At 43.6% G+C, this 17500-nt stretch overlaps 1 protein-coding gene across 1 annotated transcript in view; it reads right to left on the reverse strand.

Moving 5' to 3' along the window:
- Positions 1-1200: 1200 nt before the first annotated feature.
- Positions 1201-17500, reverse strand: part of lpar1 (lysophosphatidic acid receptor 1) — a 37439-nt gene continuing 21139 nt past the window's right edge. Inside the window, exon 3 of the mRNA XM_062554667.1 lies at positions 1201-5888. Coding sequence (XP_062410651.1) covers positions 5587-5888 — 302 coding nt within the window. The 3' untranslated portion in view covers positions 1201-5586. The remainder of the gene's footprint in view (positions 5889-17500) is intronic.

Consider the following 17500-nt stretch of genomic DNA (forward strand, 5'->3'; position numbering starts at 1 on the left):
TTTTATTTCTCCTCTTTTAGGGAAAACACCACAAACTATAAATCATTACTGTACTGTATATTCGCTGGCGGCAATGGGGGTTGACTGTCCAAAATCAAATATTTTTCAGGGGCAGAGCAAATCGTGTGGAATGCAGGTCACAGCTGCAGTGGGTTAGAACAGTATTCGTGGCCAGAGTGAGACTCAGAGGACTGTCCAGAGGAACGGACACTGGTCCTGTACCTCGCATACCAAGCATTCCTTACTCATTAGTTCCAAAAAACAAAAGACTTTTCCACACCTGTCATGTGTTGCAGAAGACTCCCGCACACAGTAGCAAATTATTAATTTATTTATCAATTACGCTTTTGGTCCTTTGAAATTCATCACTTTTTCTCATTGATTTGTTCAAATCTTGTTGTGTGTGTGTGAAATGTATGTTTATGTTTACTTTGCAAGCAGGGACTTTTTTTTAATTGAAAGAAACTTACAACATATAGGATAACAACAGACATTACATTTGTATTAAAAGTAACAGATGTATGAATGAATGAATGAATGAATGAATGAATGAGTGCCCGACATGTACTGGAGATAGATAGATAGATAGATAGATAGATAGATAGATAGATCAATAAAGTATCTATCTACTGTATCTATCTATCTATCTATCTACTGTGAGCCTCTATCAGCTCAGACAAGTGTACAAAGGGAGGTCAGGTCACACTAGGTTGGCCTTGCTAGAGCACAATCAGTCTCTGGACAAGAGCTGAGTGAAATCTGGGATGGACCCCAGCCATGGCACGGTGCGACTCTGGGCCGATAGTGGCCCGCGTCCGGCCCCAGCTGGAGCACCGGCGCTCCAGAGGCCACTGCATGCGGTCTGGAGCAGGACGCGGCGGCGAGAGTGACAGCGTGACATCCCCCTCACTCAGCGGGCCGGGCGCGTTCGGCCGTGCCAGCAGGAACTTCCTGCCGGTTGGAGGGGAACTCTCTTTCAGCAGCGCTGGGCTTGGATGCGTGCAGCCACATGAGAGTTCACGGGGGACACACATGCTACAAATCAATCACCTGTATAGCTGAAGTGCGTGTGTGAAAAAACAAAAAAAACTCCTTTTCTCCATTGTGTTTTGTTGATGTAGCCAAAAAGCACACACAGCGTTCTCCAAACAATCAAAAGGAAGACCCATAAACACATGCACACACAGCAGGACCTTATGATACTATAGAGGTTTATTTTTCTTTAGACGAAGGCATCTGATTGAAAGACAATGTCAGAGAAATAAACTGTACAGTCATTCATTGCTGGACATTTGGGACTGAAAAAACTTATATAAGGATATAAGGAAAACATATAAAAAAATATCTAAGCAGACTAATATCATTGATTTCTTTCCTTTCTTTGGGCTATAACATTTTGAACAGACATTTACAACTCAAAATTTGTACTAAGACGTCACTATGACAAGTTCATCCTTTGCAACATAATTGGAAAGATCCATCACTCAAGCTAAGACTCCTAGTGCCAGAATTAAGATAAAAACAAAATGGTTAGTCACACGTTGCTTTAGTCTCTGACAACTGACATGGAAATAAAAACACTTAGTGACTGTAAATAGAATTTGGAGAAAGAAGACACAATGTGTGGCACGGGAGGACATTATAATATGATAAAAGATTTTTTTTTTACATTTTTTTTGAGCGAGTCCTTCAGTTGCTCAACTGCTTAACAGAACAAAATACATAATCCAGTTCTGTTTGCAATCTGGACAGTAAGATTCCCTTCTTGAATAACATGGAATATATACACATATATTACATACATACGTACATACATACATGGATATATGAAGTACAGACCGACACACAGACTAGACTTGTCATTCAGTTTGCTTTGCTTGTGATTACATTGCTGTGGTTATAGATGTAAACTAGACGATTGAGGCAGGCCTTGCTGTAGGCGAAGCAGGCTGCCCTTGGTAGGCTTACTAGGGGCACCAACATCAGGTGCAGCACTTGAAGTTTGTATTAAAGAAGACCTCAATGACCCATCCAAAATAAGATATTTCAGACAAAACAGTTTTTAAAAAAAATGCAGGTGGCACAACCACAACACTAGCACCAGTACAGGTGTGTTAAAAGCGTAAGTTCAGACACTGGATGGCTCCGACAAAAAGTCAAACTCACAGGGAGCAACAGGAGGAGACTAAAACATGGTCCATACTCTCACACCTTGCTACAAAGGGTTTGCAACTGAAGCGCTCCACTAATGTGGCGTAATCTTTTTTTTTTTTTGAACGTACGCACCGATATCATGTCTAGTATATAGCTACTGTAGTTGCATTGATTATTCACCTTATTCTGCCACGCCCATTTTAGAAATTTATTTTCTTCCACCTTGTGCTCAAAGTTCCGGTCGGCTAGTTCCGGCTAGTTAGCTTCATTGGGGATAACACATCGGAAGAGGATGGAGAGGCTAACTTGGGAGGAAACGAAAAACGCCATCAGGCAAGATTGTACTTTGCCACCCAAGGCTATTGACCTCTATGGGGTAGGTAGATGATATGCGGTGATGGCCTCCTGTATTGTATGGAGATATATTTTAGAGATGGATTGGCCATTCTCAGCACAGTATGTCAATACATAATTGTCTTAATATATTCTTATAAAGTGCTTTCTTTATTTTTTACCCAAAACCCAATACATGACCTGATTGTTTACTGTTTAAAATGCTAGCATTACTGTCTAAAATGAGGCAATAGGTTTGGTAGTCATGCATTATATTTAGATAGGAAAGGTGTACAACAGAAATGTCTTAAGTCACCAAAATCCTAAATAAACGTTCCTAATTTTTGGATGACCCATAACATATGATGCCAGTCATCTAGACCAGTAGCATTTTTAGGTCACGTAAAGTAAAGGTGTTGGCAATAGTTAGCTAATGTAAACACGAGCGTTGCTGACTGTCTTTTAGCCATGTTGGGGTTTGGTTAGCTCGCTTAGCAGTTTTCAGTGTAAAAAATAAAACTTTACATGTTTTGCTCATGTACTGTAAAGTTTGACAGAACACCGTAACCGTTAGAATTGGACACAGTAGTGGATATGATGATGTAGCGCCTAGCCACTGCTCAACGGGAAGATCAGACACACGTGGACAAAGATGGCGCCCTCCCTGTCTGCACGCAGAATAAGGTGAATAGTAGAAGGTACTTTTGAAGCGAATGGAACGTTTCAGTTACATGCCCCGACTGTAGCCTCCCTGTCAATTTAGTAATCTGTAATTACAACCATCACATTTACAAGCCTTATAAAGGATGATGTCCATGCGGGTCCATGTTAACACTCAACAGGAATTAAAAAGCGATAGAAAAAAAAATGTGGTAGGTATTGCGTGTTAATCAGTCCGTGACTTTGAGTCCCTGAATATGTTTCGGGTTAGTAAGACAGCTATACCAAATCTACAAACATGGTTTACATGGTAAGGAAAGAGTAACAGGTGTTTAGGTGAAATATCAGTCAACTAGATTGTTAGATAGCATTCATTCAAAGGACTGGAAGAACAGACTGAAGGAAATAAAGATGATACACAGTACAGTTAATGAAGCCCATCATTGACTGTGGCTAAGCAGTTCAAACATGTGTTGCTGCTAAAGCAGGAAGTCATCATGTCAGTGCAAAGAAAAAGAATGATCACTTACAAGCACAATGTAGCGAAGTGGGAGAGAACAGTTTTGCTCAAAGAATGGAAAAATACTAGCATTACATAGCTAAGTGGGAAAGAGCAGTCTTGCTCAATGAATGAAAACGTACAAGCACAATGTGGTTAAGTGGGATAGAGGACTTTCGCTCAATGAATGAAATGTCCAGGCATTATAAAGCTAAGTGGGATAGAGCAGTTTTGCTCAAGGAATGGAAACGTAAAAGCACAAAGTAGCTAAGTGGGAAAAAAGAGCAGTTTCGCTCAAATGTTAAAGCCACTTGCCAGTGGTCTCATGCATCCAATACTGACCAGTGTAGTGCAAAATCAAACGATAAAATGCTGCAAGCAGTTCTGTATACAGCTACTGTATTGTTAAACGAAATATTTAAATGGAGCCATTTAAACTAAGTCAAATTTGTTTACATTTGGAATTTGGTCACAACTAAATTTTCAGTCATCAATTAAATTCTTCATATTTTGTTCATTAACAATGAATATAAATATCAAAATTCAAGTTTAATTTTCTAGAAGGCCTTCAATCCTTTGGTAATGTTGTTTGTCAACATCACTGTTGTACTCATACAAAAAGAAGAATTGTACAGAATAACGTTTTATCAACATTAGCTTTACCACTAAAAACATCAACTCTATGGTGCAATCCCTCAGGATAAGGCATGACTGGGATGTCACCCATTTCAGCCATGTGGCAGCTTGTGGTGGTGACACATTAACTGGATTAAGGCTTGTGGTGGTATGTCTAGTCTACAGTATGTCCGTAACCAGATAATCTGGATAGAATCTGATTTTGGAATGTGGTCCGCATCTGGATCTTAATCCGGATCCTAATCTGGATCCTTATGTGGCCCAGATCCTGGATCCTAACTCTTCAGTCAGAAGTTCCAACAGACACCATGGGTGCCTTAATGGACTTGGTAACACTATGCATTGGTTCTTAATGCTAGAATTAGCTACACTATCTGACAAGGTATCCAAAGTATCCAAAATGTTTTTTGTTTGTTTGTTTGGTTTGTTTGGTTTTTTCTGTGATTTCTTTCTATCAGTGAAAAAAGAATAATGGTCACAGCACCAAAAATGAAATGCATAAGAAATAAAAGAAATAAAAATAGCAACCTTCAATCACTTCCTCATCTTACAAAAGGAGATTTCTGTGTTAGCTAGATCGCCGTCCTGAGTAAGACCTGGAAACGTATAATTATGTGACATAATTGGGCATTCTGATTATTAACACAAGGTTCTCAATGCAGAGCACATTGACGGGAGGAGACGGAATTCTGTGACAGCTACATTTTATGGAAATTAGCATCACAAGAAAAATCTAGCATTAGCATTTCATCTTTTCCTCAGTGCAGTGGTCAGATGGCGCAGCTAGCACTCTGCTTTTTAATCTTGAGACTTCCCCACAGGTGTACAGCCAGATCTCGGCACTTCACACCCAGCTCTGAAGGATGTTTTAATCACTGGCCAGGTTCTTACTTCCTCATCTATAAGTCTTCCGACTCTGATCAGGTTCTCCCTCCTTCATCTATAACTCTTCCGACTTTGACAACACTGAGGAATGTGAAAATGGACGGAATCTAGTGGAAGCGGTTATACTGGCTTATCCTTCACATCACAGAGAGACAAATCCTTAAATAGTTCATAGTGTCAACAATTTTTTTCATCCAAAATAATAAAAAACGAAACAAAAAACACAACCAAAAAACAAACAAAAACATTTTTAAAAAAACCCTTACAAAACACTGAAAGAAAAAAATTACAAAAGAAAGAAAAAAAAGTCTTTGCCGCTGAAACACCTGAATCCCTGCCTGTCAATCAAGCATCTCCACCACGGCTCTCTGCTTTGGCCTCGTCTGGGCCGGATGCGCCCCGGACTCCAGCCGGACCCCTCACACCACTGAGTGGTCGTTGTTGTGAGGGGCGCTGAGGACGGTGTGGTTGATGGACGAGGCCGAGCGGTCGGAGCCCTCGGCGGTGCCGTTGACGTTCTCCTGCCTCTGGCAGCACAGGATCTGCTTGAAGGTGACGCTCATCTCCTTGTCGCGGTACGAGTAGATGATGGGGTTCATGGCCGAGTTGAACTCGGCCAGGAGCAGGAAGAACTTCTCGAAGGAGAGCACGTTGCAGTCGGTGCAGAAGACATCCAACAGCAGCAGCACTAGGCCAGGGGTCCAGCAGATGATGAAGGCGCCTGACGGGAGAGCAGAGAGACAGGATTAGAGGTTGTGTGGATGTACTGTGCACAGGATAGGTGTTGAATTCCTAGTACTGTAGGTGGAGGATTTCTCACTGTGGCCAATATACACAACCATCCAAAATGGTAAAATCACCAACAAAGCGACATTTGCATCCAGGAAACGTCACCAATAAAACAGCCTTCACGAGCATTTCACTGGGTTATCAAGCAGGCACCTCAGCATCCATAATGGTTCAAATACTAAAACCGGACTCACACAACATGGGCAAATGGCTGTATAATATAATATAATATAATATAATACAGTATGATATAATATAACATAATGTTATATCATATCATATATCATATAAATTATCTGATCAGTAGCCTAGCTATTTTTTTGAAGTAGTGTAAGTGAATGTCACACATGGCAGAAAAAAAAAAATCTAAATGATCTGTGAAACCATGAAACAGCAACATAATTATTAGACTTCCCAGATATTTCATGGGAATCGTAATTTACAAGTGTCGTTAGCTCCATTCCAATCAATATACTATTATCAAAACTCGCTTCGACTCAAAATCCCCACAACCTGAAAGACGACATGCATGCATGCAATAATTGAATTGTTTCTTGAAGTAAAGGTTAACAAAGACATCAGCATTACAGATGGCATCATTGCATCTAAACATACAAGCCCAGATACAGAGTTCAGGCAAGAGGCATGCAAAGCTGGGACACACTGACAACACTGGCGTTGATATATACAGTATCAATGTATAATAAATGTATAATAAAAGTCTTATACGTCTGTAAAGTCCCTCCAGATAGCATTACGAACAGGAATATTTGTCAGCTCTGGGAACGTCTGAATGGTATTTATTCTGACACTCCCTCTCTGCCCCCACCCTCTGTCCAAACCAAGAAGTGACATAACTCACTCTGGTCGTGCCAAACTTAAATAACATATGTTACGATGAGTAGAAATGACATAACTCACTCTGGTCGTGCCAAACTTAAATAACATATGTTACGATGAGTAGAAATGACATAACTCACTCTGGACGTGCCAAACTTAAATAACATATTTGTTACGATGAGTCGAAACGTCCAAAACAATCCCACTCTAACCCCAGACCCTGTGGCCCTGTCAAAACATCACATAAACGGGACTTTGGCCTTTATCAACACAAACGGAGCTTGGCAAGCGAAGAACTGAAATTACTGTTCAAAAAGTTACGGCCAAACTGACAGAATTGTGTTTCTTTCCTCTGATTCACTTTTAACTTTGTGAAAAAAAAAACAAAAAAACATGTTGATCGACTCATAACACTATCGGCCTTATTACCCGCACGACTCTGCTCTCCTCTCCAGTCTGTCAGAAGGGGGATAAATATTTTGGCTACAGAAGTTATTTTGTACAAGAGCAGATATTTGCGAGGGCTCTGCTTTCTGTTAGCAAACGCAGCTGTTCTCGCGCACTTTACATCACTTGAAAGCTATGTGGCGACTCTCAGGAGTTAGATAAACCCAATAAGCTGCTAGCAACATGGCCTTTCCACAACGTTTTCCCCCATCTCCCCAGCAAGTCAGGCAAGCAGAGGGGGGGGAGGGAAGCTGTTCAAAGCTGACTTTTAGGTGCTCTGGAGTCTTACAAGGAGATAGGGAGGGGAGTGGAGGGGGACTTTAATTTCCTCCAGCAATCCCAGCGCCCCGTCCACGTGTTTGCTTTGCGCTCTGTCTTTATGCTAGATTCCCCTGGGCGCACTTCTTGCCCCTATATAAATAAGGGATGGAGGCGAGCACTACATTCACCACTGTTCCCTCAACCAGCTTTGCTGTGGGATCCAAATTAAGCAGTAGACTATGAGAATGATGCCCCGTAGTGATTCCATGGGAACGGCACAAATGGCTAATTTGGAACAGGAGGCCATGATAAGACAGCTGTTTACAAAATGCAGTGTCCAAAAATATGTCTACAAGCAGTAACAAACAATGGTAAAAAACAAAAAAAACATCATGGAGCATCCTGTGTTCACACAAAGTGTACAACTTTCCCGACTATTAGCCGCGACTTACAGTATTGATTTTGCAAAATTTCTTACGCTATGAGGTTAATACAGGGGGGCAGTTAATATGGTGTTAATATGGTTTTGTTTCTTTTAACTTGCATAAAACCCTGTCCTGCGGCTTATATGCAGGAAATTACTGTAGCTGAAATCAAAATAATGGCAAGGCTTTGAGTGGCATCGAATATTCAAAGGGGTCACTCAAACAGCAGTACACAATTCCTTCATAATTCACAAAACAAAACAACATCTGTCATGTGGTGGACACATTTGATGAGTGTGTGGAGTGGGACCAATGCAGCAAAAAAACGTTCTGGCGACATTTTGACATGGTGAGCTCAGATAGACCTAATTGGTTTGACCCAGGTCACATGACCCGTATACAGATCCAAATATGTGTCTGGATGTCATAGCTTCAGCCAACATGTTTTGGAGACTACTGGGTGTGCAGTGAAATCTCAGTGTTAAGTATTTTAACTCTAAGGTAGCTTAGAGTTACATCAACTCAGAAAACAACATGAGTGATATTTGATTTGCTGAAGAAGAGGATTCGTTTAATCTGATCAATGCTGTCCAGAGGCCAAGTCATTCAGTAAAAAAAATCCTTATAACAGCAAACGGTCATATTGTTTTTGGTTTGGGATCATACTAGCTTACAAGAGGGCAATTTGTTTCTTTTTTGATATATATGGGATCAAAATAATTTGTGTATAAGATAATATTGGATCAGGTTAGTTTATTTAGGAGCTCAGAGCTGATATACGGGATCCCGTCTAAGCATGAGCTATAAATCAAAACAACATGCGCTACAATATGAACTTGAGACTTATCAGAGTGTATCTCAGGTCATCTCCTGACTACACTACACCAGTATTTCACTGCATGGAAAGACAAATGACAGGAAATATGGGCATTACAGTAAAGGGCTCAGAAAAAAAAACAATTTGCCACCACACACACACACACACACACACATACACATGCACACCAAACAAATGCACCTTTTCGATCTCGGAAATGGAAAACACTTACAGAGTGACATCACAAATAACATTTCAGTTCACTTTGGTTCAACATCCTGAAAGTGACACCAGCTCGGCGTAATAAAACCTCTTTTGTGGGCTTCTCCGCGAGGTTCCTGTAACAATGACTGGGGGTAATTAAGTTAACCCCCAACCCTGCCCATCTTCCCCGAGCACAGTACGTGACTCCCTGTAATGGACTGCCTCTTTCCCATGAGGGCCCAGAGATGCCTCGCAGAAACGACTTCCCCGCCAAAAGTGATAGTGCACATTTGTGGTAAGCGCCGATATCCCACACGGACGAGAAAAGAAACCTCAAGACCAAACATATATTTTCCAGTTGGCCTCTGGTTTAACAGCTAATTTGAAACATTTCCTCTGACAAGTGTCATGAGACGCAGCCTCATTTCTTACTATAATTCTCGCCCTCACAAATGACCACACCGCAAACACATGTGGTCAAGGGAATTGTGTGCTGGAGAAATATAAACAAGCACTATTTCATGACAATAAAGAGCAATCGATCATCCAAGAGTGACATAACTTGGCGCTAACTTGGCGCTAGCTGTGAAAGAAAAGCGTTTGTGCACGCTGACTTATTAAGTTGCAACATTTAATTCCGACTTGAAACATGCCACATGCTGTACATCACCAGGGTAAACACACCATTTCATGCCAACAGAAGTGCACCATTTTGTTCAAAGAAAATGAAGGTGGTGGAGCGCGGACGGAGGAAAGATGTTGAGAAACGGGGGGAGAGAAAAAGAGGCTGGAAGGTTTTTCTTCAGCACCACTTGTTAGGGAGTAAACAATGCTGTCCAGTGTAGCTAAGATCCCCTGACGGCAAACGCTGCATGCTCTGTACTGTGCTGACTTCAACTTGGGGTATTTAAACTGGCACCCACTCAAAGCGCAGCGCTGACTCCAAAACAGGATTTCGATTTATGACTTCCTCACGGGTCACCTTGCACAATTAGACCCTGTGGCCATTACTGCTCAAAGGCCGCCTGCCTGAGCACAAGTCCCTTGTGGACGAACAAGGGGCAAATGCATGCTAGTAATGCCCGTGAACACAGACCCCATTTACTGCCCCAACAAATAATAATGTCTTCACTCCCTTTTTTTCCGTGGGAGAAAGAGCAGACATTGACCATAGAGCCACCGCCAGTGCTGTGCTGTGCTGTGCTGTACTGTGCTATGCTGGTCAGCTTTTTTCTTTATCTGTGGCCTTTGCCAGACCAGAGCCTGGAGAAACGACAGTAAAAAAAAAAAAAGCCCTGCTGTTAACTAGCCTCGCGGTGGTTTCCAGAAAGTCCTCGACAGCACTGCGAGTTGTTCTTTCCACCGTGTCCTCTCAGAGACCAGAGAGAGAGATAGAGAGAGAGAGAGAGGGAGAGAGAGAGAGCCACGTATTGTACTACTATTGTACTACTATAGTAGTATTGTACTACTATTGTACTTCTGTTCTGATTGCTTTGGCAATATAAGTATACCCCTTGTCATGCCAATAAAGCACATTGAATCTGAATCTGAATCTGAGAGAGAGAGAGAGAGAGAGAAAGAGGGAGAGAGAGGGGAACAGGGTGTGGATGAAAATATTGAGCTAGCGTGGTTATTTTTTGCCGCAGGCGATAGCCATGTTGTCCTGTCATAAGCTGTGTGTTATGTTGTGATGTGATGATGAAGCTGGAACTGCCCTGAGAGCGCGTGACACACACACACACACACACACACACACACACACACAAACAGTGACACCGGTCTTTATCAGCGCTGACTTCATGAAATGGGACAGAGGGCCTAGTCATTATAAAATTTAGATTAATCGAAGGATGACTCACGGGGCATTAGCAGGGGTCATAACAGCTCGTGGGGCTGTTGAACTTGATCCTTGAAAGACGGACATTCCATAAGCAGCAACTGTCTTTGCTTGTTAAGTCCTCACAGGCATGCGGGCCATTTCGATGAGAGAATGTCTTTTTTTTTTATATTATTCTCAGCTATGCAGACATGTGGAGAATGGAGGGTTGGGAGAAGGGGGAGCAAATTGGGTGGTGGTGGGGGGTGGGAGGGGGGTATGAACCCCTCCAAGATTTCGGCACCTGTGACGCAGCTACACACATGCCTTGCATGGTTTCACGCAAACGCCTGGATCAGCGCACTGGCCACAGGACCAAGTCCATTTGTTCTGCATTTGACATGCAGACCTTGTTTTCGCAGCAATTTTCGATGAAACCCCCTGGCCGCCAATTCTCGCTCTGCACATTAGCGGACACAGAGCTGTTTTGTGAGATCATTCAGAGTAACACCCCCCCCCCCCCAACCCCCCTCCGTCTCCCTGACTTCCAGGCAGAAAGCAAGAGGACGAGTGAATGAGGTGATTGTGAGTCGCCCGGCTTCCAATCCATTTCAAACTGTCCACATTAATTTGATCTCATTTATCTGTCTTTTGGTTACAGATGCACAGATAGAACCAGATCAGAGAGAAAGTGACTTCTCTCTTAGGAAAAAAGGATAAGGGATCTCAGGGATTTCTCAGTCACATATGGTTGAAAAGGCTTCTCAGTTCTGCAATTATGACAAGAAAAAAAACAATATAGCCAAGTCATAGCATAACCTACCACTAGGTCTTGTCAAGTCTTGGCATGCAGTCAAGTCTGCCACTGATGATTCATTTAAAACAGCAGTATCAAGGCCACAAAAGAAGCCTATTTGTATTTCAGCAGGGAACACATAGCTACGTCGAGATGTCAGAAAACACTATCAGACAGTTCTAGCGAACACACAAACAAACAAACAAAACAGAAGTGATGCTGAGCGCTGGGGTAATAATCACTGTCTGCTGCCCCGGGGCAAATAGCCGGGGCAGATGGGCCGACCGATCGTGGCATTTTTCCATCTCCGATAGCGCTTCCTGGGAGAAATCAGGAATAGCTCATTTGACATTATCCTGAGAGAGGCCGCCGGCTTGCGTCATCTGTCCAGCAGATGTGAGGTAAGGGACAGACATCTCCACCTCTCTCCCTGACTTCCTCCCTGGCCCATGGCTCCTGGTTAAGATAGCAGCGACAGCATGGAAAACAAACATGGTGGCACGGCGGGGTCAGTCACAGGAAGTGATGCTGACCCTGTGTAAAGCCAGTATGGAAATTCCATTTGTCCGTCTCTCTGCCGCGGACCAACTTCCTCTGGGCTGAGAAAGACAAGCTTTACAAGTCCGGTAAAGCTATCATAAAGCATGTCAGCAAAAGGCTTACGGGTGAAAAGTTTCAACATTTCAGAACAATGGAAAACAATGCAACTGCTTGCATCACTCAAGAGGAGATCGGTGAAAGTGATGGATGATATCATAGAGGGTGTGAATAATACTCCAAACGATGTCAGTCACTACTGTTCTTAACATCAGTGACAAATCATACATTTTGTTTCACTGATTCAGTCAATCTGAGTCACACACTGAGTCAGTCTTGCACGGCCGAGTTAGAAATGCTATGCACGAAGAACAAATAGACGATAGATAATCCGCAAGGCAGTTGCATCTGTTCCAGCAGAGCCACGGCAGTGCTGTGTAGCGTCAGATGCACAACAGATGGGAGAGATCTCTCAGATCCTTTGGCTCGTAAACTCCAGCCCAACCCGCAGGGGCTGCCTTTGATTGGAGAGAGAACAGAGAAGAGCCCAGAACAGGGTTCCGACCCTAACCCAAGCCTGGAACAGATCAGAGCCAAGAACAGGGTTCCGACCCTAACCCAAACCTGGAACAGATCAGAGCCAAGAACAGCCCACAGCCCAGAACAGGGTTCCGACCCTAACCCAAACCTGGAACAGATGAGAGCCCAGGACAGGGTTCCGATCCTACCTCAAACCTGGAACAGACTAGAGCCCAGAACAGGGTTCCGACCCTAACTCAAATCTGGAACAAAACAGACCAAAACCCAAAACAGTGTTCCAGAACTCGGAACAGATCAGAGCCTAGAACAGACAGGGTCCCCTACCACTGGACAGATTTGAGTCTGGAACAGACCTCAGCCCAAATCAGGGTTCCAGAGCCCAGAAACAGAGTTCGAAAGTGCAGCTGAGGTGGTTTCTCTCCATCTGGTTTGGATTCTGCCTGCACGAGGCTTGATTCTGTATTGGATCTGGCCTGCACCAGGCTTGATTCTGTATTGGATCTGGCCTGCACGAGGCTTGATTCTGTATTGGATCTGGCCTGCATGAGGCTTGATTCTGTATTGGATCTGGCCTGAACGAGGCTTGATTCTGTATTGGATCTGTTAGCTGTTGACTGTTGTTTGTGCCGCATGTCATCATCTTGGGTCATGTAAAATGCTAAGCTTAACTAAAAAATACACTAAACTAAACATTCCTCCACAGGCTCTAGGCTAATGGGTAAGAAAAGCCTCATCTGCCTCTCCAAGGACTCTCCTGCATGAATGGCAACCCTCCCCCCTTTCCCTCCCCTCCACTCCACTCCACTTCACCACGCTTCAGTCCACCTCAGGCCCCCATTGCCCCCATTGTCTAAACAACAACAGCCCTGTTTCCTGTGCCACACGGAGGGCCGAGGGGGGTCAGGGGGGTTGCGTCCTCTGACTGGCCTTCTTTCTGCAGAGGGGCAGCGAGGCAGGGGACGGCCGCTGAGACGCCGACAACGAAGCGACAACGCCGCACCGCACGCTCTGCTGAGCAGCTCTCGGCTGCGGAGGGAGCGAAGGAAGTCAACGGGCGCTTTGTCTGGCGGAGAGGGCGAGGGTGGAGAGGGCGGCTGTGTAAACACTGCCGACTTGTTGTTGAAGCGTGTGCGTGTGAAAAGAAACGTTTTCAAAACGTTTACGCTTTCAAAATTCCAACCCCTGTTTCAAAACGTCTGTGCCCTGGGAACCAACCTACTGGTTCTGTGGAGTCGGTTCCTGCCTACACTCGGAGGAACACCTCTGCCTTGTAAACTCCGCCTGGCACTTAACCTGACAGGGTCTGATCCTAAACACACCGCAGGCCGGCTCTAAGACTGAGCTGCGTGGGGCCGCAACGCTGACTTTATTCTAATGTGATGTTCAAAGATGTAAAAGATTTGGATTCGGAGGGTCTGGATTACAGCATGTCTGCCTCTGCTTTGGACTCCTACACACCCTTCTGCCTAACACTCTTCAGCCCATCAGTCTTTCAGTGCACAGTGTCTGAACTGAAATGGGTACAGACGTGGTCGCAGATTGCACAAATGGTTAGTGAAAAAGTTAGTGCACATCCCAGGTCAAGGTGCAGAACAAGGGTAAATCATAAAAAATGGAAAAAGGTTTGCACACTTGAAATCCTTCTTTTTAGTTTTATTTTCTTTTCTTTAGCACAGAATAATGACGTTTCGACCGTGTGGTCTTCTTCAGATTCACTACAGGAACATACTGATTGACTTTAAATTTGCACAAAGCCATACAAGTCCATTTCCACTTCCCTTGCCGTGCCGTGACCTCCATGTTGGCTGTCTATGTGGCTTTGGCTCCTAGCTAGCTAGAATGCAGCCCTTATTCTAGAATGCAGCCCTTATTCTAGAATGCAGCCCTTATTCTAGAATGCAGCCCTTATTCTGAACTCGGGGGTATTTTGGATAGGTGAAGGTCGCTGCTAGCCTGGGACTCACCGCACACAGGGGAGGATTGAGAGAAGGTGGAGGAGGGGGTGGGGGGGTGGGGGGGTGGATTGTGCTCTCCTCCCAGGTGCAGCTCGTACAAAGGAAAAAATGCCTAGTATTCTCTCATTGACGGAGTGCCTCCATCATCAGTACTGATACTTTAAATGTACACGCAAGCGAAAAACCGTAAAAACGAAACTTTGAACTATCTTTGTATTCATGAACTCACTGACACGGACAACATGAAACAAAATAACGTTTCTGTGTAACTCCTCATGTCAGCCTCCATCTTGTTATAAATGTGATAACCCAGCACATTGCCTAACGCCAGGGCCTGCATTTAAGGCGGAGAGAGATATGGCGCAGTATGACGGTGTCACAGCTGCTTTGCCAGACTCATGAGGTCCTGTGAGAGAGAGAAGTATTGCACCTCGATGACCTTCTGCGGCTCCGGAAGAGCCAGGCGACTGATAAGAGACGTTCTCACACATAGAGGCATGGCGTGCTGGGCCGTGGGGGACTGTGAGCTTCCCCCTTGTCATTTCTGCTCTTCTCGCAATAAAGGAAACGCAATACACGGCTGGAGCTGTGGTTTAAACTGAGCTCGCCATGTGTGGTGTCAACCCGAGAGAAACTGAATTTCACTGAGCTAAACATTTCCATGTGAGGGGAAAAAAGACACATTTGAAATGAGAGATTGTAGAATAACGATACTGCGGCATGTTAGTGGGCTTGTTTATTGCAACCTTTCTTTGACCTGAGGTCATGTCAGATTTTGAGATGATAGGGCCCACCCACATGCACGATCTGCAACCACACGCACCCCAACCCCTCGTCAGACTGTAAGGGCAGGCCCAAAATTAAATTATAATCAACTACTGTACAAAATTCAGCTTGTTTTTGTGTATAGTGGTGGAGCAGGTAGGTGTAAATCACTGATCTGAAGACATGTATTGAACAGGAAGAATAATTTGGCTTCTGACTTAATACAATGCTCAATTATCTATGCTATGTTCTTTAAGGACAGTTGCTGGAATTCACTTTATTACATTAAATATTGTCACTCAGGCGGTTTTGCTTTCTCTCGCACAGATGTACACACAAGTTGAATGACAACTGCTCGTACAACTGTCCCCTAATTGTAGGCCTCTAACCGCAATGATAGCCTACCACATTTCCAGAGCAGGGGAACTTTAGTTTTTTCCCCATCGACACGTGGTTCCATTTTCAATCATCAGAGTGACAGATGCACCGGACGTAATTTGACATTTGATATTTTTGCAACATTTGACATTTGATATTTTGAAATAATGTGTATCTGTGTCTGAACTCAGTTAAGGTCACGTGACCAAGGGGAAAAGACAATGTGGACTCTGTTTTCTGAATTCTACTGAAATCTCTCTGAATACCTGAATACCTCACTCACCCGGAACAATGTTCGTGATTTCCTGAACACTATCTCACCCGGAACAATCTTCATTCTCCATGATCTCCAGAGCACTTCCTCACACCGAACAATCCTCACACTGATGGCAATCTTGACAAGGAATTCACACACACACACACACACACACACACACACACACACACACACACACGACCGCCAGACAATTGCACTACCCAATCCCACCTATGGTGTTCTATTTATTTACAGATGTACAGTACATGATATAATTACACTGCATAGCCATTCTACTATTCATCCTGCACATACACTTGTCTTTATAATGTTACTGTTTTTGCACTACAATGCCATTGCTACCACTCTGCACATAGCTGTACAAACGGAATATCTATTCTGTTTTTCTTATAATATATTCCGTTAATACACTGCATACAGTATATCTATATTATCCTTACTACTGTTATAATGTTACTGCTATTTCATTGCACATATCTGTGCATGCTGTGCATACATTACTCATATTCCATAGCCATATTAATTCTACTCATATAAGCTAATTGCTAAAACACTGCACATATTTATACAGTATGTCACCTTCTATAAACCAACTGTAGACTACTGCCTACTGCCTACACTGCGCTGTATGTCTCATGCTGTTTATACTGCGCCGTCTGCTTATACCACCTCTACTGTATATCCCATAGCACTTTCTGCTTTTTTGCACTTCTGGTTAGACGCAAATTTTTCGTTGTCTTTGTACTTGTACTCTGCATGATCATGACAATAAAGTTGAATCTAATCTAATCTAATCTACTAAACGACCCTCATGAATTTCAGGTCACCCGCAGCTTGTCCTGACCACATGGGATTGCCAGACTGTCACTTATAGCACTGCCTGCTCTCTGTGCTCACTGGATCCATTTTTAATATGCCAGTTCTATTGTGTTGTGTTTCTTGGCCCCCCCAAAAAAACATTTCAACGCAAGTGACTAAAAGAAAACAGAAACAGGACATCCAACAAAAGCGCTGCTCAAATCGTTGCAACACATTGTCCAGCGCGGGACAGTGTCGCATCACACCCGGACGGGACGGGACATTCGAACGGAAAACAAAGTCATCAAACTGAATTTTTTTTTTTTTTTTTGCTGATGCTCACTCACTCACTCACTCCCTGGTGTCGCATGCAGTTAGCACAGATAGTGTTTAACTCATATCCTCGTGATTTTCCAAAGCGATTTTTTTAATATAAAGATATTTCGGGCTTGTTATGCCTTTTAACGAGATAGGACAGAGAAGAACGACAGGAAGTGAATGGGAGAGAGAAAGAGAGAGAGAGAGAGAGAGGGAGAGAGAGAGAGAGAGAGAGAGAGAGAGAGAGAGAGAGAGAGAGAGAGAGAGAGAGAGAGAGAAGAGAGAGAGAGAGAGAGTAGATGTTGGATCCGGAAAGGAACACGGGCCAGGAATCAAACCCGGGTCGCCGCTGTACAGTGCAGGTGCCCCA

This window comes from Sardina pilchardus, chromosome 14 (genome assembly GCF_963854185.1).
Source record: "Sardina pilchardus chromosome 14, fSarPil1.1, whole genome shotgun sequence".
NCBI lineage: Eukaryota > Metazoa > Chordata > Actinopteri > Clupeiformes > Clupeidae > Sardina > Sardina pilchardus.